The 22,943-nt window shown below is 45.4% G+C and overlaps 1 protein-coding gene across 1 annotated transcript in view; it reads right to left on the reverse strand.

Annotated features, from left to right (window-relative positions):
* Positions 1 to 2,089: 2,089 nt before the first annotated feature.
* CTSO (cathepsin O) overlaps positions 2,090 to 22,943 on the reverse strand; it is a 21,140-nt gene continuing 286 nt past the window's right edge. The window contains exons 2-8 of the mRNA XM_029234839.1: positions 16,708 to 16,816; positions 15,999 to 16,138; positions 12,721 to 12,888; positions 11,169 to 11,290; positions 6,642 to 6,805; positions 5,971 to 6,063; positions 2,090 to 3,857 (exon numbers count right to left, since the gene is read on the reverse strand). Of these exons, the coding sequence (XP_029090672.1) occupies positions 3,823 to 3,857; positions 5,971 to 6,063; positions 6,642 to 6,805; positions 11,169 to 11,290; positions 12,721 to 12,888; positions 15,999 to 16,138; positions 16,708 to 16,816 (831 nt within the window). The 3' untranslated portion in view covers positions 2,090 to 3,822. The remainder of the gene's footprint in view (positions 3,858 to 5,970; positions 6,064 to 6,641; positions 6,806 to 11,168; positions 11,291 to 12,720; positions 12,889 to 15,998; positions 16,139 to 16,707; positions 16,817 to 22,943) is intronic.

Consider the following 22,943-nt stretch of genomic DNA (forward strand, 5'->3'; position numbering starts at 1 on the left):
GGGCAGTTTCTCCCGTAGCTCCCAGAATTGAGAGAGGCTTGGGGAGCCTGGAGGCACCGGGATGGATCCAGCTCCTGGAGAACGCCATTCCCCAAACCTTGGAGGACCTCTGTCTCACCTCTTCTTCTCTGTCGGCGCTGGCCTCGCTCTGCCCTGTGGGCACCGGCTCCATCCTCAGGCTGTGTCCCTCTTCCTGCACCTCTGGACTCCCCCCAGCCCCAAGGCACGTGTCTGGCAGCCAGAGCCCACCCTAGCGCACCGCAGAATTGAGGTAGCGCGGAGTGTTCTTTCCAGAGGAAAGGAGAGGTGAACAGAGGAAGCAATGACCTGGTTCGTTCGGCATAAAATGGGTTAGATCAAGAGTTTAGATCACACAGGAGTTCCTTTCTTCTTTTTCTAGCTCAGTCTGTCAATACCTAGTGAAATTCCTGTTATGAGGGGAGTACAAAATATTATCAAAGAAATCTGGAATGTGCAGCCAACTTGACCGAGGGTGCATATCTACGGCAAGCAGTAGGTTCTTGATGGAAGTGAACTATTCTTTGGTCTCAATTACAATTTTCTTATAAGGATCATATTGTCTAGTTTGTCTCTACATTATTTACATATACTTGCTTTTGCCTCCATGGCGTGTGTGTGTGTGTGTGTGTGTGTGTGTGTGTGTGTGTGCAGGGACAGGTACATGGTACCAGATGGTGGTTAAGCTGAAAAATCCAGAGACAAGTAGCGAGGCCAATGACACTCCCTTTGAAATAAGTCAGCAAGTTTGAGATCAAATGCATCTATTAATTATCTACTTTGGTCCAAACCACCAGTTTAATCCCCAGTTTCCTCTCTATCTATTGGGATAAAATACTTATAATCTTGGCTTTTTCTCAGGAAGTAATGAAGAAATATGTTACTGGATATTCCGTCCATCAAGATGCCTGGAATAAATGCTATTTGTCAAGGCACATTCTTTTAATAGACTAAATGAATGATCTGATTTAGTTATTTTTATCTCTGTTTCTTGGTGTGACTAGGTTATATAGGTGTAGTTTTTTTCAAATGATGTATCACTAATTCTTACGTAAATGTCGAAACCACTCATAATGCCAGTTAGTACCCTTGCCCCATTTAAACTTGCTTCTAGTGCCTACGACCCACTTTCAATAATTCTTAAATGAATCATGAATCCCTGTAAGGCTAATTTAGTATTTACTCTGAGATCCCAGTGAAATCACATCCAGGAACATCTTGGCTATTTTCATTATGACTCCTAATTATTACGTGAAGATTGCATTGCTCTCCTCTCGGCCTCACGGGCGAACGTCCAGCAGCTGGTCAGCGCGGGAGCACAGCACACGCCCACGTGGAACAGCAGATGGTGAGGCTGAGAAGGCAGGGAGGGGCCTCTTTGGGAAAAGCTCATTTAGAAAAGTTGATATGTTATCTTTTAGGCACCGGGAGCCCCTGAATGGGCTAAAACAGAGGGATAACATGAAAATGGTGTCTTTTAGAAATGTAAACCCCGGGGACACAGAGCAGATGGATTATCAATCCGTCCATCACAAACACCCGGGGGGCTGACGAAACAGTTTCCAAGTCCTCAGGTGGCTCCTGGTCTGGGGGCCGTACTTGAGAAGCCCCAGGCTGAGGGACAAGGGGTCTGGTGGGTCCACTTCTGAGCAGCGGGGGTCAGAGATGCTAAAGAACACGCATCGAGTGAAGGATGGAGAAAGGAAATGGAGAGCAGGTGGGTGATTAGGTGCTGGGTCCTCAGGTTTGGCTGACCTGATGGAACATCTAAGATTTCCCTCAATTTTATTGATTGGGTTATTACATGATGCTAATGCTGTTACCTGAAACAGAGACTCTAGGAGGTGTGGGAGTTTGTTGTTGTTTTTTAGGTTTTTCGTTCTGTTGTTTTGTTTTGAGGAGGGGAAGGAGATAGTTTGCAGACATGGAAGTTAAGATGTCTACGGAGAAAACCAAAAATTAAATATACGGGTTTGGAGCTGAGAAAACTCTTGTGTGAATGTGAACCACAGTAACACTGTGTTCACAAAATGTAAGCCATACACATGGACAGAGTCTTCTTAACCCAAAGTCAGATACAGGTTGTTTTATTATTAATGTTGTCAAAATCCAGAAGAGCCGAGAGGTATTCATCACTTTGTAATTCAGGAGGATATTTATCTTTGTAAAAGAGTATCAGAAAAGCGTTCATACGTTACAGGAATTAGTACATGAACACGAACTAGAACAATCAAGACACAAGTCCTTTCTGGCATAGCTGGATATTTAGAATATTAGTCAAACAGAATATCAACTTGTCATTTCTAAACCTGAGTCAACACATACTCTTTTGAAATTGCTTCCTGTTGGTGTAAGGAAAAGAAATGGTGTCTTGTTTTTGATTTTCTTCTAATAAGGAGAGTGATAAATAAAGGCCAACAGTGAGAGGAAAAATGGGATGTCTCAATTTTTTTCAGTGGTTATTGCCACCTCTACAATTTTGCTTTTAAGATAGTCTACACTGGACCGCGACCGTGAATTTGAGAGAGGAGATACTTACATACTTAGTACTTGATACAATTTTGTCATTTAACTCACACAATACGATTCAATCAGAAGAGCAGCGTTCATGCTCTGAGGCTCTTACACGGCCAAGCATAATGACCCTGCGAAAGAGGAGATGGACCTCGAGGACCAGGGACCACGTGGAAAGCCAAAGGGATGCACGAAAAAGTAGTTAGGATGGAGTCTGGGAAAAATAAGCAGAAAATTGGGACAACAGAGGCTGGGAAACACATTTTGGCTGATACCCCAGATTAATGAGGTTGAACTTTGAAAGAGGTGGTGCGTCCAAATGATGGGCGGACAGACAGGTGAGGTCCTTATGCTGATAAAGGCTTAGAGACAACTGGAGCCGAATAAATGGCCCTAAATTGAAACGGAAAGTAAACAATGAGACTTCTTTCGCCAGGGAAGCCGCACCACCAGGAGGATTTAGAAGTTTCACGGCCAAGAGTAAGGGAAAGAGTGAGAAAATGTGAGAAGACACACCGCTCCTCAATCCGCAAGAACAAAGGAGGAGATAAAACGTACTGGAACCCTCCGGGCCGTGAAACCCCCAAATAATTTGTCTTCCAGGCAAGGCTACTTGAGATTTTCCTATCACTTGGTTGCCATATTGGTCATTTAGTTTCAATCAGGCTAGCTGTCTGCCTTAAAAAGTAACTTCGTCTCTTTGCTTCTTTCTACATGATCTGCGCAGGTCACGGGTCAGCACCATGTGCTGCGGAAGAGCAACTGGCCTTTCAACATTCCTTTGAAATTCCATCCTGGAGGGCTGGGAATACAACTGCGAGGGGCACACCTAGTTCTAGGCTGGCTGTTCTTGTATGCAGGGCAGCTTGGGCTGGTGATTTTATCCCATAAAGGAAAAGGGATTCTTATCACCTCTTTAATCCGATTGGAAATACGTCATTAAAAATAAAGAAACGGCAAACAGAAACAATGATCAAACAAACCAGACAATAGCCTTTTCAGAGTGAAGAGACCTAAAATATCTCCTCATCTGACCGTCCTCCCAGTAGGAAACTGTCCCACAGACTTCCTCCCAGGCCATGGTGCTGGTTTTCTTCCTTCTGACCTTGTTCATCTCTCTCTAAGAAGAGAACATTCTACAACTTATCAATAGTTTCAGCAGGACCAGGCCCTAGAGCCTGTCTTTTGTGGGTAGTTGCAAAAGCCTAAAGGTGAAAATGCCAAGAATGAAGTATCACATCTCATCATGAGCCTTCGGTTTTGTATCTGTCTCTTGATCTGGCGAACATATCACACGAATACAGCAGAAACAGATTCTGCAATACCTGAGAAAAAGGAAACGATCAGTACTACTCTATTTCCTCCTTATATGCCTTTTAAATAGCAAATTAAAACAATTTTCATTTGGGTTCGGGAAGAGTTAATATCTACTAAGAAAATCACTCACTGGTGATAGCTACCTGTCCATAGCGACATGGCAACCTCACACGCAGATATTAGGCGAGATACCTAATGTTTTTATTTCAAGAAACTATTAAAAATCCCCAAACGACTTATGAACTGAACAGGTGAATGTATCTGAAATCTGTATCGCACTCATACATATTGCTTAGAGGCAATACGAGAATTTATAGGATTATTTTAAACACAATTTGAAAATTTAAATTCTAAGATTTGAACTTCAACAACATTTCAATAAATCACCAGCATGCTCTGCGGTCGCAGATCAGAATGTCGTGGCGGAAGTGATCAAACATCCTATTTGAAGACTGGATTCCTCTGTGATTAGCTGCGTCTTTGAAATCTCTTGGGGCCACGGGATGCTACCCGCCTTCCGCAGATGGTCGTGAGTAATGTGACCATCCCAGGGATGTAACTTTCAGGAAATACTCCCTTTCAGAAAGGATCTGGATTCCTGTATAATGACGAACCAGGCAGGCCTTGGAGACTTAAACTGGGAAACGGGTACAGGGCAAAGATGATCTCGACTCACCCTTTGTAGCTGGGGGCTGGGAAGAGGTGGGGATGCAGTGATGCTGAACCAGCATCCGGATCACGTCCTTGCAGCAACCCTGCCAGGGCTGTGAGAGCAGCCGTCCCTCAGCCCAGATGCAGGCCCCTCACTCCGCAGCTGGGGATAAACTGTGGGGGCAGCAGGGCTTCCAGGAGTGGCAGTGGCCCTTTATCTGCAGAGCCCCATTGAAGCTGAAAGCAGAGGCCTGGCAGGGGTGCTCGCGCTCTGGCTGAAAAGCTTCTGTGAGGCTGACTCTTGTTAATAAATAATTTATGAAAAATTGTTTACTGGGGTGATTGAACAGGCCATTTACTAAACTACACGGATGCTGCTCTGTGGAACGATTGAGCTGTCGTCGCTAGACTGAATCAAAATATAAGCTCTTAAATTTTTCCATAACTCTTTTTTTCTTTTTTCTTTTTTTTTTTTTGCGGTACGCGGGCCTCTCACTGTTGCGGCCTCTCCCGTTGCGGAGCACAGGCTCCAGATGCGCAGGCTCAGCGGCCATGGCTCACGGGCCCAGCCGCTCCGCGGCACGTGGGATCTTCCCGGACCGGGGCACGAACCCGCGTCCCCTGCATCGGCAGGCAGACTCTCAACCACTGTTCCACCAGGGAAGCCCATCCATAACTCTCTTTTATCATAAATATCACAACCTGGGGTGTTCTACAATTTTTAAAAAGTTGTATACATAGCATAGTTTGGGTCCAACTTGATTCAGAAAATATGCTGATTTTCTAGATCAAAAATTTTAGAACAGAATTTGAATATGGATTTTAGAATACGTTTAACATACTTAAATGACTATTTTAATTTGGTTTGTTGTTAATTAATAAAAAATGTTATTCAACAAAAGAGCATGTTTGGCATTCTTTTAAGCCTCTCAATTCCAGTGAGTAGAATTTTTTGCTAGAATTTTGTAGGTGACAAGGGGCATATTAAATCAGAAACAACCCTAATAGTCCGATTTTCACCCATTTTGATACAAAGAAAAAGTGATTCTTGATGATCCTAGAGAAGGTATTATAATACATAAAATAATGGAAAGTAATACAATTATAAAAAGTAAATTTGGAATTGGAGACATTTCTGGAAAAGCTCAGCCTCCTAAGAGGAGTTTTTTCTGGTTTTGGAAGTAGTTAACTTCGGTAAATTTTCGCCATGTCTTACAATGTTTTGCTCATTACACTGGCTTTCACTACAGCCCCTCTTCCTTTTAAAAACATGAATGTGTACAGTAGTGTCTTTTTTAAAAAACACTGTTGTATTTTTATCAATTAGTTAAAGGATGACAATTCCTACTGTAAAAGTGATCTAAGTATCCTGGACGCACACTATGGACTGGATGGGCTATAATTTTAATCTATTCGAAGTCTCTCCCTTGACATTTAGCCTGGAGTTTTGAATATCAACTCACGACTCACCACAAATGTTTCCTCCCATTTTTACGTGGACACAGCCGTCTATGCCCCAGGAAGTTCCCCAGGAGTTCCTCACAATCCAGTACGGGGTACTTCCTAAAAAACATAAAACAAACCCTGGAGAACATATTTGTGGTGAAAGAATGTTTATTTAAAGTTCAGTTATTGAAAAGTACAGTGGCTCTAAGAAAAAGATAAAAAATGTAATGAACTGCTAACAAACCAGCCAAGTAAACTTGATCAGTACTAGTGTCACACGCCAATCAATGGAAAATGTGTTTGAATTCATTTCACTTAATGCAATGGCTGCAGAAAATGAAAACACACATCCTTTTCCAGGGACTAAGAAAAAGGAAAAGAAAGAAAAAACAGGATCCTTAGATAAGCATGATGAAATAATAAGCACTTCTCTTTCCCAGCAGTTACCCTAAACATTCCAGATGGAGAATGCCCATTATTTAGATCAGGAATTTAGTGTCATTTCAACAAGGCATCTACCAGATTGACAGTGGGACCCGCAGGGCGTGTATACCTGGAAGTTTAGTGAAAAGGTGTAAAGCTCATGAGGACTTAGACGTAATAGGACCAGGTTTCAGCGTCTTAAAGGATGGCAATCACTTGTCAAGCTGGAGTTCAAGCTGCAAAGCAATTGGTCACATCTCACCAGCACTCACCTGTTTTATCAAAGCCGGTTACCAGAACGGCGTGATTTGCTTCTCCGCTAGAGCAATGATGCTGTATGATGCCTCCCAGATAATCTTGCCAGCTCACGGCATCTACTACCACTATCAGAGGGCCCAAGGTAAACAGTGCTTTTGCCATTTCGTCTTCTTGGTCACTACCAAAAGAGGAAATGTTTGGTTAAGAAGTTTAGTTTTTAGGTAAAAATACTTTATAAAAGTGATCTGTTTAATCTGTATGTGGGTAGGAGTAGGTTTGGTTGCAATTATCAAGCCCTAATCGATGGAGGCTAAAAGAAGTCTGGAAGACTGGCCGTCCAGGAGGGCTGTGGGACACCAGGCTCCGGACGCGCAGGCTCAGCGGCCATGGCTCACGGGCCCAGCTGCTCTGCGGCATGTGGGATCCTCCCGGACCAGGGCACGAACCCGTGTCCCCTGCATCGGCAGGCGGACTCTCAACCACTGCGCCACCAGGGAAGCCCGCCTCCACCTTTTATTTTTTCCATTGTATTTATTTTTTTTGCTGCACCGCGTGGCCCACGGAATCTTCCTGGACCAGGGATCGAACCCGTGCCCCCTGCAGTGGAAGCGGAGTCCTAACCGCTGGACTGCCAGGGGAGTCCTGCCACCTTTTAAAGGTAACAAAAGCTATACAGTAAATACAGGACATCAACGACACCTTACAGGGATGGTGTGAGGAAAGGAGAAGGGTGGGGGGGACAGAAGCTGTTCAGAACGTGGAGGGCAATGAGCGCTGTGGGCTGATGGAAACGATTTAGTTATCATCTCTGCTCGAGGCAGGACGAGGGAGGTTTCACAGCTGTTGGAAAATAGGAAATAGGAGTGCACGCCACGGTCTAGACCAGCAGGGAAAGGCTCCATTTAGCCCCAGAACTGCGGTCACTTGTCTTTCAGAGCAGTGTGGGCTGGAAACAAGTGAAAATATGCTCCGAACAGTATCTTCATTTCCATTTTTAGCCCAATATGGAACTACTATCAAATTATCAAACCTTGTTCCATGAGCTTACTAATAATTTTACACATCAGTAAGATACAAATCTCGCAGTCTTCAAAGAATTCTCCTAATCTTTACTGCCATCCAGACTAGGTGATTAAGGCGAGTCTTACCTGTTACAGACCCTGGGTAAGTGTGTCGGTTTGCACCTCAACCTCCCTAGAATTCAGTGTGGTATACTGCTTCCTAGTGTTTCAGTCTCTTGTTATATGTAGTAGGCTCTTTCCCTTTTTGTTTGTTTCACCCATAAATATTTTATTATTTAAAAAAATTTTTATTTTATATTGGAGCGTAGTTGATACATGTTGTGTTAGTTTCAGGTGTACAGCAAAGTGATTCAGTTATACCTATATGAGTATCCACTCTTTTTCAGATTCTGTTCCCTTTCAGGTTATTACAGAATACTGAGTAGGGTTCCCTGTGCTCTACAGTAGGTCCTTGTTGGTTATCCATTTTATATACAGTAGTGTGTGCATGTTAGTCCCAAACTCCTAATTTATCCCCCTGCCACCTGTCCCCTGGTAACCATAAATTTGTTTTCTATGTCTGTGAGTGTTCCTGTTTTGTAAGTAGGTTCCTTTGTATCATTTATTAGAACCCACATCTAAGTGATATCATATGATGTTTGTCCCTTTTGTTTATTTAAATAGTAATGCTCATGTCCTAGTTTGACTCCTGAGATGCTTCTCCTGAGGTCTGATGAGCAAAAATGCAGAACGCAGCCTTAGTATGAATGATCATTATGGCTTTTATGACTCAGTGTGGTTTTTTCTTTTAGATCTTTTTAGAGTCACCACAAGATTTTATGAAGTGTTTGGCTGGTAGCTGTGCCCTGGGCTGATGTTGTCTGAGACTACTCAAAAACTAAGAGAGCATGACCGTACAAATAGAGGTCGGGGAAAAAGCATGAGCTTCAGAGTTGGCCTGACATGAGCCCTAACCGGGCCCTGCGGCTCAGGTCCTCCTATGGAAGCGGTAACATTCCAGGGCAGGGGCTTGCCCAGCGCTGGGTCACAGCAGACGCCTGGGGACCTTCCCACACCCTCCGGCCCTTACCCTGCGGTGTGGCCAGGCAGCCAGGGTCCCACTAGGAGACCCTGCAGCTCCTGCCTGAGGCCCTTCTCCCCTCAAGATCCTGGAAAGCAAGCCCATGTCCCACTGCTACCTCCGCTGCGCCCTCAGCTACTGAATCCTGGGAGGTGATGTGCGCCAACTGCGGCGGGACATCGTCCCTGACACACACATCCTGCCCTGCATCCCAGAGGCCCCCAGTAGGACTGAGGGCCGAGTTACCCTCAGGACTAATTTGCGTCCCGAGGACACACGGCTCTCCCCGCTCTGTCTCACGCCCTAGTCCCCTCCCGGCGCTTCCTGGGGTCACTTCCTACAAATCTGATGTTCTCTGTTCTGTCGTAGACTCTCCCAGCTCTATTCATGGCAACTCCATCCTTTCCGTCTTTCAGGGCAAAAATCCCGGAGTCCCGTGTGATGCTCTCCTATACAAACTCAGAAACATCCCTCAGTATACCCTGTGGGGCTTTAGTCTCCACCAGGTCTAAGACCATTCTTGTAACACTGCTCAGGTTATCACTGACGACCTGTCACCTCATCACTTGCCCATCTTGTTCTTCTCTCCGTGGCAGGCACACTGGCGTCCTTACTGCTCTTTAACTATGCCAGACCCATGTCTGCCTCAGGGCCTTTGCATGTACAGTTCCTTCTGCTGGGAGCACTGTTTCCCCAGGTATCTGCAGGGTTACGTCTTCACTCAAATGTCACCTCCTCAGGGACCCTCTCCCTGGGCTCCCGTCCCGAGACTGTACACCCCTCCCATGTCTCCTCTTCACCCCACTGCTGCTTTGTTCTCTTTAAAGCTATTTCATCTAACAGACCAGGCATACTTTTATTTCTTTCATTTATTTCTTGTCTCTATCACTAAAATATAGTCCTGAGGACAGGATTTTTGTCTGTTTTGTTCACTGCCAAATCCCCTGAACCTAAAACAGGGTTCAGTAAATATGTGAATAAATGAATAAATCAAAGGAAGTTCTTCTTGCAGAGTCTAACGCAGTGAGCTTGGTGCTGTGTTCTCAGAGTTAACTGTTCGCTCAATGTGAGGGATTTCACAAGGTCCTCTGCCTTCTAATCCAAGGGCTGGAGGAATCCTGCTTCAGGCCCCAAGCAGTCACCTTTGCATTCTCTCCCTCTCCCTCTCTCTCTGACTCAGATTAATGCCTATTATTCTTTTGTTTCTTCTTAACTTTTTCAGTCTGCTACTCATGACAAGGGAGGCCCTGAGTCCTTTCTAATGACACTCTGAAGATGCAGTTCCTTCGTGTGCAGACGCTTCCTTTAGACTCTCCAGGAGCTGACAGCTTAGAGACACACTTGCTTGTTTAGAAAGTGCGTGAACTTCACCCTCAAGGGAGGTGGGGACCGATGTGCTCAGCGACCCTGCCCGTTTATCGTGGATTCTGTGCATCCTCCCCTCGGGGCCTGAGGCCGCCTGGTGAGAGCCCCTCCCGCAGACGGGAGCCGGGGACCCTTGGCCGTCCTCGGACGCAAGGATGCTGGCGTAGTAGGGTTCCATTTTGCTCAAGGATCCAGATTCGCCTGTGATTTCTTTCGGATCCCATGGGGAGACTCCATCTGGACCCAGAGGTCCTTTTATATTTACTAAGTAGTAGGGCAATGTCACTTTAGCTGAATTGAGTTTAATCTTTCTGTTTTCTCTGTTTTGAAACGCTGTGACAAGCTCCCTTCATATTTTTAAAAAATGAAGCCAGGCGCTGCGTGGCTCTCCTCATCCCTGAGCACCTATTTTGCACTAAATCAAATGGTCGTAATGGTTCTCTAGCGGGCTCTGAGTTTTTCATGTGTTTTTAAAGAATTTTTAAATGATTATTTTCTCCTGAATCTGTCCAAAGTCACTGTACCCTTCCAGTCCCAACACAAGTCCTCTTCTCCGGCCTCCCCATTGCGCCTACAGGATGTGCTACGTCACCTGCTCTTCATATGCTCTGCCTACTTGCCTCTCACATGAAAACTGCACTTCATGTTTTTCTTACAGCTGATCACTTGAGAAATGCAAGGAACACAGAGTGCGTTCAAAAATGCTTCTTGGTAAGTAGACGGCTTGACATTAGCTGGAGTCTACACCGAGCAATCTTTTTCTTGATTCATGAGTAAGACTGAAATACGCTAAAGGTAAGTGTGAAACTTAAACTTGGTAGGAGGTGGTGAGTGTCAATTATACTTTAAACTGGATTTAAATGTGTTAATTTAAGTGTGTTGTTTCTATTTGTAATGACGTGGGAGAAAGCAGATCATGCTTAAGAAGCAACGCACACAGACCTCCACGCTGGTTACCAATCTTCAGTACAAAGTCCACTGTCAAACAATTAAGAGTAGGCAGCGATGCTGTCAATCAACTTCTTCATTCCAAATAATCAATAGATGATGAATTAAGAGATACAGAGGAAACCACAACAGAGGGAGACACTTACCGGAAGTCATAGGCAGAATAACCTTTGATTGAAAATCCAGAATGTGAGTCAGAGAAGTAACGGCACAGGCCATTCTGGGCTTTAAACGGGTATTCTGAATCTCTCACCAGCTTCACCTGCATCTAAAAGAGAATGCGCGCCCAAAGTGATCACTGTCACACGGTTGTGTCAGAGATCAAATAGAACTTATTACCCTGTGGCAAAATAAGAGTAGCCTGGGCCACACCTTCACCGTGTGGGTACTCTTTGAGTTATGAACATCTTAAATGAACGCTTTAGGTGTTTTATAAGGACATCCTAGGTACTTAAACTCAATGTCTTTCTTTGTCTTTGGCTCCTGTATTTCCTGTGTTCCGTTTCCCGGGACCTCCGGTGATCTGATGATAAAGTCTGGCTCTCCTTCTCCCGAGGGTACAGGCGTGTACACCGCTCTCCTTCCACGGCTCTGGCTCTGGGTTGCCAAGCCTTTGAGGCTCAGGCAGGGCAGTGGTCCTGCGGTGTGCTCACAAGCATCCTTCCATCCACTTCTCTCGCTGCCATTCACTTGGCAAATGCCACACACCCGTACGGTTGTCGGGACCGAACCCTCCCTTTCGGAGAGCGGGGCTTATGCGAGCGCAGGCACGCGCTCTACCCACTGCTGCCCATAACATGTACAGAGCATCAGCGTCCGGTGTGCGGTGACTCAAAACACAGCAAATGAGTAAGAGGGGGGCCCTGGAGCTTGGGGAGCGCTGTCGTGACAAGCTTTCACAACACCTCATCGCTGGCTTCACGCCACTGCCGCTGGACCTAGGACAGCGTCAGAGGGTGTTTAGTGCTGGGGAAGCCTCTGGAGGGGGAGAGACAGGGCGCAGCCCCATGCCAGCTACTGACGCGCAACGTGGGCTCAGCCCTGCGCCTACAGAGAGCACCCAATCAGCTGACCGCTAATTCCCTGTAAACCTGAACACTCGGAAATTCTACGGAAATGAATACGCTCTCAGCTTTGAGTCATGTGACACACATCTGCAAAAAAAAAAGCATCTGTTAAGTAATGTGAGGAAATAAACATAAATATTTTTCTGAACACCGATTGCAGGTAAGATTTTTCATGCTTTGGTTTCTCTATTGATGGCTGACCTGCCCAGAAGCAATTCTTTTTTTTTTTTTTGGCTTAAAAAACTGAAATTGATTTTCACATGGTTCTGGACACTGGAAGTCCAAGGTCAAGGTGCTGGCGGGGTTAGCGTCTGAGGAGAGCTCTCTCCTTGCGCTGCAGACGGCCACCTTCTCACCGTGTCCTCACAGGGCAGACAGAGCTCCTGTCCTCTTCCGATACGGTCACAGTCCGATCGGGTTAGGGTCCAACCTTATGGCCTCATTTAACCCCCAGAGCCTCCTAAAGGCTCTTTTTCTGGATATGGTCACACTGGGAAGTCTTCTGATTAATTCAAGCTCGGTTAGCTCCATTGCCGACCTTGAAAACATTATTTAGTAAATGAGAGTAGACTGTCTGTGAATTCTGAATGCGCATTAAACAGGCAGCTTAAAAGGCTGTGGACCTAGTCACCTTATTGAGCCAGTTCAAAGCGTTGAGCGGGGACCCTCCGTTGCAGCCGTAGTTGCTGTATGAACAGTCTATGACCTGCTGGACACTCAGTGCCTCCAGAGGCTGCCCTTTTATGGCGCACGCGGACTCCACTGCTCCTACCACGGTGAAGGCCCAGCATCCACCGCACTGCCAGGGACAGAAACAGGGCAGTACTTACTATCAAATAACGTGCAAATCAAGCCTGCCAACATCTCTGATATCTCAGATGATCAAGTGAGCACAGTCTGGAGGCCCACAGAATACAAACGCTGATCCCGTCGACTTTCTAGTTGAAAAAAGGAAACGAAACCCAAAATTCTCTTGTAAGCATCAAAATCCAGTTACTCATTAAAGGTAAATTAGTAGTATCACTATTGCAGGTTAGACGATGCAAAATAAAAGTGAATTTTAGAGACTGGGAACACACTTGAACTGATGGTCTTTTTCAAAAACGAGTCTGCACAGACAGAGAGCAGACTGGTGGTTGCCAAGGCGGAGGGGATGGGGGAGGGAAGGATTGGGAGTTTGGGATTAGCAGACGCAAACTAGTATGTATAGGATGGATAAACAACAAGGCCCTCCTGTACAGCACAGGGAACTATATTCAACATCCTGTGATAAACCATAATGGAAAAGCATATGAAAAAGAATATACATATATATGTATAAGTAAGTTATTTTGCTGTACAGCAGAAATTAACACAACATTGTAAATCAACTATACTTCAGTAAAATACATTAAAAAAAATAAAAAAACGAGCCAGTTCACTGCACAGGTGGCTTGCCTCTAAGGTGCGTCCCAACGCGCAGCCCGTTCTTCCATCCCTCTGCTCGGCCATCCCCGCCGCCGCCCCGCCCCCCCCCCCCCCCCCCCCCCCCCCCCAGCTAGAAGGCAGGGATGAGGTGAGCAGGGGTGAGGATGCACATGCCTACATTGGTCCCTTTCACAGACGGACTCAGGAACTGGGTGAATGACTCTTCAGCCCATCACAGTTATGAACACAGGAAACGTCCCAATGATGGAGACCTCTACTGCTCGTTCCTCATTGAGATACTGGCTGACGATCTCCCTGAGTCTGGGTCTCTTAACTTCCCCTCACTGGACAAACTAGAGCAAAAGAATTAAAAGGCTGGTCCTACAAGAAAGGGAGGAGGTGGAAGGAAAGGATCAAGAATTTCATACCAGGAAGAACGGCAGGAAAGGCAGAGAGTGGGATTTGAAACTGGGCGGAACTGTCTTAATCCCAGGACCAGGTACTGCAGGCGAAGAAAGGACGCACAGCTGGTGGTGTTCGTGGAGGGAAGCTCTGAGCGATCTAATGGCCTCGAAGTGGCCTTATTTACACCTCTAGCTTCAGTGCCTGGGGCAGGGTACCGCATTCACTAGGGGACATTCCAGCAGGGTGCCCACCCCTTGAGAACTGTAAATGCAGGTCACCTTAGGTTACCCACCTACCACTGCCCCAGGGGGACAGTCCCTGCTCCAAAACATCTTTCCTTTAGTAAGAAGACTCCTAATTAAAAGTTCGCCTTGAATACAGCGTAAGCGCACCCTGGATGGACTGGGTTTCAGACTACATCACCCTTCATTACGAATCCAAAAATAAAGCTGATGCTTTGGTGGTAAAATGTAACCCACAACAATCAATACAGAACCTGAGAAAGCGAAAAGGGTCATCTTAACTAGATGGTGACCGGGGAACTGGTGGGTCCAAAGCGTCGGTCTTAGGAGAGGAGACTGAGTGACCCATTGAGGTTTCTACTGCAGACAAACTGGGGCCGCATCCCTGGGGTTAGGGACCAACTTTCCCAGGTCAGTGGACATCCCCGTGCCCAGCGGGGGTGCGGGGCAAGCGCATCTGCCCTCCAGCGTCTGCCGGCGAGATGGCTTGCCTTGTGAATGAGCATGCCTACCCACATCTGGGGTCCCGCTTTCCCTCTGATTCCAGGTGATCTTCACAGGCACACTCAGGACTTCTGCAAGGTAAATGGCTGCATTTTTAAAATTCGTTTTTATTGAGTACAGTTGATTTACAATGATGTGTTAATTTCTGCTGTGCAGCAAATGACTCACTTATACATATGTATACTTTTTCATTTGCTTTTCCGTGATGGTTTATCACAGGACACTGAATATAGTTCCCTGTGCTGTACAGTAGGACCTCGTTGTTTATCCATCCTATATATGTACTAGTCTGCATCTGCTGACCCCAAACTCCCACTCCATCCCTCCCCCAGCCTCTCCAGCTTGGCAACCACAAGTCTGTTCTCTATGTCTGTGAGTCTGTTTCTGTTTCATAGATAAGCTCATTTGTGCCATATTTTAGATTCCACATGTAAGTGATATCACAGGGTGGTAAATGGTTGCATTTACTGCAGGACTTACACACTTCTTTATCATTTAACACACATGTAAAACCGCACTGCCACTTTTACTACTTCCCTGTCTTTTTTTAGCGTGTCACGAAGTTTTTAGCGCTGAGTCCTAACCTCATTTCTTCTATACTCCCTCTCATTTTCACTGCCTGATTTTGCAGAGTTGGTGATTTCTAGGAACGTCTATGTCACATTCCAGCAGAACTGACTGCACTTTTAAGGATCACAGGTACAAAGTGTGTGATCCTGTAGGGGTGGGGATGGAGGTAGGGTTTCTGAGGGAGTTCAGGGGATGAACCCAAGAGGCCAGGGCACATGGGGGGCCAGTGCCTGATGTCACGTCGTTTCCCTTTTTTTTTTTTTTTTTGCGGTACGCGGGCCTCTCACTGTTGTGGCCTCTCCCGTTGCGGAGCACAGGCTCCGGACGCGCAGGCTCAGCGGCCATGGCTCACGGACCCAGCCGCTCTGCGGCATGTGGGATCTTCCCGGACCGGGGCACGAACCCGTGTCCCCTGCATCGGCAGGCGGACTCTCAACCACTGCGCCACCAGGGAAGCCCACGTCGTTTCCCTTTTGAACGGCTCAAGCGTCAGTGGTCAAGTTCACCTCCTCTAGCCTTCCACCCGCTGTTCTGCAGAGGCCTGGGGACCGTGATAAGGGGGCTAGGCAGCCAGGGAGGGGCGCCCACAGAGCTCACCTCCAGAGTGAGAGCCCGGCCTGACATCCGTCTCCCCTACCAGGGGTTCTCCTGGCCTTGCCATTTTTTGATGATTGGGGTGTCCTTCCACCTACAGCAGTGATGGCTCCTTTACAAGTTTGATCGAACTTGACCTCAAGAGTGACTCAGACACTGATCAAAAAGGAAAAGAAAACAAACGTACTGTCTGCTGGTTCCTCACTGGGGTGACGACGTGCTTGTCCCTCCAGTCAAATCTTAACGGCAAAGACACGTTGGAGATGGATGTGTGCGCGTCCGCCAGAAACCGGGGAAAACTGGAAGGTCTGCTTCGTAAATAAATAGCTGAGGATACACATGAGAAGAAAAGGCAACCAACATTATATTATAGGGATTCCTTTTGGAGGGACGTTTCAACAGAAACAGTGGAGTTTCTGATAAAGTCTGCCTTTTGGGCTTTTCCATACATGAAATGGATTAGCCGAAAGCTACAAAGATGAGAATCCCTCCAATAGGGCCGGGGCTGTCACATAAAATGACGTGTTTGATAGAAGCAGGTCAAAAAAAGATGAGTATAATTGACATCATTTGTTTGATCACAACCCATGGAACCATGGGTGTCTTGAATAGAAACAGCACAGAAAACTGGAGGAGAGATGAGGTATTAGACCTCAGAGCCACGTGGAAATGTCTATATTTACGGTATTTAGTTCTTAAGCAATAATTAGAAGAGAGTGAACATGGATTTATTTTTCTAACTGTCAGCACCAGGTACGTGCTTGACACTTATTAAGCATTTAATAAATATTAAGTATTACTCAATTTACTAGCTTCACAATTGAACAATTCTCAAAAGTTAAGGAAACAAGTTAAAGCCGGGAAACTAATCAACTAGTAGCCCCATCGCACCGTACCTTTAAACTCTTCAGGGAACAAATAAGAAAACTGATTTATTCCATAGAGGGCAGTGGAGTTTCCACCAGGAAATACAGAATTCAAGTATCGATGTCTATTAAGACTTTCCTAAAAGGAAAAAAAACCACACTCATTTGTATCATCCATGTTAACTTTCCAGAGCAAGCTGGATATAACTTACTTGGAGATAGCTTCAGATGCAAAAGTTAAAGCTTGATTTATTTCCTGCAGATCACGACGGAAGGTCATCTAAGATAATCAGATTAGTTTTATAAATGTTTTGTATTAAAAATATTATCTGATTTCAGGAGTAATTTTTGAAGCTGGGAAAGGGATGTCCCAGGAATTATAAATGGATAACCATTTATAATTCCTCTTTACTAAGCATGTTGAAAGCACTAAATATATGGTTATTTAATATAGTGGAAAAATAAAATAAATTGCAAATAAACACTAGACACTAGTGGGAATTGTCGCCAAAGAGCATTCATGTGATCCAACAGCTATGGATCTGGGAAGACTGTTTTCTTTATCTCCGTATTTCCCAGCACAACTAATGAAGCACGAAAAAAGGAGTAAGTAACTAATGAATCAATAAATCTGATTCTCCTTGAGCTTTATAGAGGTCTCTGTTTCATTCTGGGTAAAAAGGCTTTGGGAAAGAGATGTAATCCTGGAACTGTCCCAGGAAAATTGTTGACAGATTCCTCAGCTTTGAGTTTTGTGATAATAATCTTAGGCTTGTCTTTTGTATGAACACGCCTCCATTTCCTACTTCTAACCAGCTGTGTGGGATAAATAGAACTTCAGGAGACCCCACCATTTGGTAAGTGTCCAGCTCTAGCTATTCTGTACTTGCTTGTGCACTTACGTGTTTATTGCGTGTCTGTCCCATAAACCTATAAGCAAAATGAGGGCCAGGCTGGTCTGTCTTATTCGCTACTGTGTTTCCCTCACTGAGCGCACACCTGGCACACAACAGATGCTTAATTAATATTTGTTGTTGAATATATGCATAACTACATTTTATATACGTCATGCCCTTGACGGTGCTAAGCTGCTTTTTCTTTTACATATGTATCTTTTTCAGATTCTTTCCCATTATAGGTTATTAAAAGATATTGAGTATAGTTCTCTGTGCTATACAGTAGGTCCTTGTTGGTTATCTATTTTATACCCAGTAGAGTGTATATGTTTATCCCAAACTCCTAATTTATCCCTTGCACCCCTTTCCTCTTTGGTAACCATAGTTTGTTTGTTCTCTATGTCTGTGGGCCTGTTTCTGTTTTGTAAGTAAGTTCATTTGCATCATTTTTTTAGATTCCACATACAAGCGATATCACACGGTATTTGTCTTTCTCTCTCTGACTTATTTCACCTAGCATGATAATCTCTAGGCCCATCCATGTTGCTGCAAATGGCATAAACTGTTTGTTTTCAAGCAAATTATTCCTGGGACTTTTCATAATCTTATTTTTTCCTTATTGAGCACATGCCTGGAGGGACTGTTAATCAATGAAATGATCACCAGTTACTGAGTTTTAGACATTTAAGGATAATCTTGATGAAGCAAGCCTCTGAATATAATTTGGAAAGGAGATGTAAAAATCTATCAACGGAACTGAAACGCACAGCAAGTGTGAGTAGAGGCCGTGTGGCAAATCTAAGCCAGCGACTGCAAACTGCTGAGAGGTCCAGCGGCCTCCCTCGTCCTGTAAGCATCTACTGGCCACTGTTGCGAGCTGGAGGGATGAGCGAAGGCCTGAGAAGGTAGGACCTCTATGGATGTACAGGAAAGCCTGCTGCAGCCAGGAGGATGGGCCTCACAGACCATCCACAGGGAGCTTACCCCCTGAATCTGAATTGCCAGGACTGCAGGGAGGGAGGCCCTGGTGCTCACAGGCTGCACCCAGGCCATGACTAAACACTCGGCCGGCCTACTGGGGAAGGGCCTCCACTGAAGACTGGTTTGGGATTTGTGTGTCCCCATGGCCTCCTACCCTCCCCTGGCCTGCAGGGCGTCTAGGGTACCCTGCCGTCACCCCTTCTCTCAGCTCAGAGATGCTGCAGACACTCTCCCTGACCCTCCCCGACTTCCTCTCTCAGTCCTGACTCCTGGGATAGAGAAAAGAAAGAAAGAGAAGACACACAAATCACCAATATCAGGAATGAAACAAGGGCCGCTACAGACGCTTCAGGCACTAGAAGAATCATATTCTGACCACTTGAGGCCGATAAGTTTGACAACCTATGTGAAATGGACAAACTCTTTGGAAGACTCACATTACCAAATCTGGATACAAGAGAAACAGAAAACTTGAACAGCTTTTTATCAAGTAAAGGCATTGAATTCCTAACTGAAAATGACTCCGCAAAGAAAACTCCAGGCCGAGATGGCTTCATTGGTGAATTCTATACAATTAAAAAAGAAATACCAATAGCAACTGTGCGCACATTCTTTGAGAAAACAAAGGCGAAGGGAACTCAGTATAACCCTGACCCCAAACCAGACAAAAACATCTCAAAGAAAGAGAAATACACACCAATAGCCCTCATGACTACAGATGTAAAATCCTTAAGAAAATATTAGCAAATCAAAGTCAACAATTTATAAGAAAGACAATACATCATGACCAAGTGAGGGCCATTAAAAAAGACTATGTTGGTTTAACATCTGAAAATCAATCAACATAATACACCATATTAATGGAATGAAAGAGGAAGGAAAACTATATGGTATTTTCAATAGACGCAGAAAAAGCACTTAATGATTCATAATCCTTTCACGATAGAAACTCTCAGCAGTGAATGAAAAGAAACTTCTTCAACCTGATGGAAAGAATCTATGAAGTGCCTATTTCAATCAGAGGCCAACTTCGAACAGAATCCATTTGTGTCTTATTTCCTGCTGAATTAGTCAGAAAACCTAGACTATCTTGTTATACATGGTAGATGTTAAAGTACTGGATAAATGGATGGACAGATGAACGAATGACTGAATCAATTCTGACCCAAGATTTCAAGTTTCTGGTATATTTTCATTTTGGCAGTGTATGCGTGAAGCTAGAGCCATTAGAAGTTGCCACCCGAACCACAGTGTCTTACATCAATTTCACCTCTTAATGTTTCTGGTAGATAGAAATTGCGGTTTAAAGCATTCTGGATAAAGTTTATTTGGAGGAAATAATCCAGATCTTCAGGGGCTGTTTACAGCAAACATCTGTGGTTCATTCATTAGGATCATTCATTGTAAAATGACCTTCTATGTAAACAAACATGCCTCAAAGTACACATAATTTTATTTTTTAAAAACAGAGCATGTAATCATCAAGGCAAGAATTTTTAAGGTGGAGCTTCTGAAATTTTAAGCAAAATCACATGTGCATTGGCATACAAATACTTTTATGAGGTGAGAACATACAACTTTTATTGGTTCCCTTATTGGGTCTGTGGTCTCCCACAGGGGTCAGAAGAGCAGCTGCTCTGTGGTCAGACAGGGAGCCTCAGCAAATGTCAGTCCACACCTGGGCTGTAGCACAAAGAACAGGCTGAACCCAACGGCAGGGGCTTCCTGAGCGCCAGAAGCTTCTAAGGAGTGAAAGGGCAGAGGGGCGGCTGCTGTCCCCCCCTTCTCCAGTCACTTATCCTATGAGGCATCCCATAATCATCCCAGGAGGAGCCTGGTCTTCACCCAACAATAACCAAGTGTGTACAAGTATCACAGGTGCCACCTGACTTCCGCTCAAGGAATATTCCCGGGGAACTTAGGAAACCCCGTAAGGCAGGGATAACAAAACCTTTCACCATGAACCCATGATGGTGAAAAACATTACTAATCAATCAGATCCTTTCTCTAACTGCGTCAGCAGTTCCCTGAACACCTTTCCACTGTGTTTTGGGCAGCCACTAGTCAGTCATCAATGCATCTGCAAACAAGAGGACACCTCTTTGCTCTCCCTAAATAAGATACCAAGATCCAAAGACTACAGCTCCTGGTTCAACATTTGTCCACTTTTCACCCTAAAACCTTTCCATTCTCTCTAGCACAACACAGAGCACTTTATAACTCTATTTTAATTTTTAAACTTTTTTTTCGTTTTAAGTTGCTTATGGAGCCAGGGAATTTTCTAGAATCTGTACATAATTTACCCCGATGGGTAAATAGAGACTTTCAACTTAACCAATTCCTAATTAGACATAATTTTATTTTAATTTTTAATTTTTATTTTTTTGCAGTACGTGGACCTCTCACTGTTGTGGCCTCTCCAGTTGCGGAGCACAGGCTCCGGACGCGCAGGCTCAGCGGCCATGGCTCACGGGCCCAGCCGCTCCGCAGCATGTGGGATCCTCCCGGACCGGGGCACGAACCCGTGTCCCCTGCACCGGCAGGCGGACTCTCAACCACTGCACCACCAGGGAAGCCCTGACATAATTTTAAAGAGATAAAGCTTTGCAGAGTTATACTGAGTGTCAGTTACAACACATTTTAATCCATCTTGCCAGGCCAGGGAGGTGCTTCCCAATGCTTGTGGGTACCCAGCAAGCAAGGCCCTTTCTACCTGCTCACGTCCAGCTCTGCCCCAGGTCCAAACAGCTGTTTAGGTTCAAACACAGTTTCCAGCAAGTGTGGACAGAAGCCCTCGTTGCTCTCCTTTCCGGGCCCCCATCTCAAGAACTAAACTCCCACTGGGAGCAATTGCTTTGAACATCTTTCAGGCTTTCTCAGCTCAACGTTTTTAAACTTACCGAGAATCTTCCTCACTCTGCCCTTGTCTGCTTACAACTGTCTATCTCCTGGCATGCACCCTTGCAGAACCCGAGAGGAGCTGTATTTTCTAGACAGCATCTCCTGGGTATGGCCTCTAGTATGAGTAACTATACAATATGAGTGAATACATATACATTTATAAATTATATAAGTAACATAGGTTCAAAATACATATTCATTACTCTGGCCTCCTTGTGACTTCAATTCTCAATTTTTTTATTTTTGAGAAGTATGGCAGTGCTTTTATTTCTTCAGTCAATGAACACATTAGCGGTACGGGTGGGATTGATTTTTTTCCCCTAAGGTGTTAGTTCACCACCATATGCCTCCAAGCTCAGGGCAGGAATGGAATACAGGACAAAAACTTTGACCTTAAGCGATTATACCCGTGCTTCTGGTTTTGAAAGCTAGAGAAATAAATTGGTGATAAAAATACACATCTCGGTTTGGGCAAAAAACAAGAATGCACAGAATCAGGCAAGGCTGGCACTTCCTAAACGCTGGAGGTCCAGGGAGACGAGAACGAGAAGTAGAAGAGAGCACCGCTACAGAATCCCATGGAAAGCTCAAGAAAATACCAGCAAAATAAGAAATGCAATTCCACTAAGCAGCAGGATTACTGATTTCATACTTGCTTTTGATTAAGAAAGAAGGAATTTTCTTTGATAACTTAAAAAATGATAATGACCTCTCATGACCCCACACACTTTCCCTGTGTCCCCAGCCCACGGCTCCCAGTATTGGATACATATTGAATAGAACACAGTGAGGTCAACTCTAAATCATTACCTCTTGCAGCTTGCTTGGTTTCAGGAAAAACCTTATTTATACTGAGCTAACTGGTGTGTTCCTGAGTTTTAATGCTGGCGTGCATCTGAGATTACCGAGCCTTTTCAAAATAATCTGAAAAGGAAATGAAATGCTTCCCCCTTCTCTAAATCGGTCTCCACCAAGTCAGCGGAACTTGCAGGGTGTGCGCTAGTCCAAGGGGCCCGCGTTCAGTTAAATCATAAACCGGCAGGATTCCCTGAGCTTGCTGAAGGCTGGCTCTGTGCGGATAAAATTCCGACTTCAGAAGGAGGTGGCCAGCGCCCCCTCCGGAAGATGGGCAGGTTTCTCCGCCTACTTCTGGTTCCCATCCTTGAAATGCAGTTTGGGAAGGCGGCGAGGACGCCCGGGGGCTCCAAAAGGGGGTGCGCCTTCCAATCAGGACCACCTTGGACGTAGCCAGTGGTCACCCGCAGCTGCACATCTTTCTTGGAGGACCCCGCTGTGGGTCAGCACGGCTCGCGCGCGTCACGCCAGCTCTGGAACGCAGGCGCGTCACCGGACTGCGCGCAGGCGACCCCGGGGGTGGCGCTCCGGTGGCGCCTCTGTCCCGGGACAGGAAGCCCAGGGGACCCGGGGGTGCGCTCAGGTCCCCCTCCCCCGTCCCCGGGACAGGAAGCCCAGGGGACCCGGGGGTGC

Source organism: Monodon monoceros, unplaced genomic scaffold (genome assembly GCF_005190385.1).
Source record: "Monodon monoceros isolate NGI ecotype Baffin Bay Population unplaced genomic scaffold, NGI_Narwhal_1 Super_Scaffold_20, whole genome shotgun sequence".
In the NCBI taxonomy this organism is placed as follows: domain Eukaryota; kingdom Metazoa; phylum Chordata; class Mammalia; order Artiodactyla; family Monodontidae; genus Monodon; species Monodon monoceros.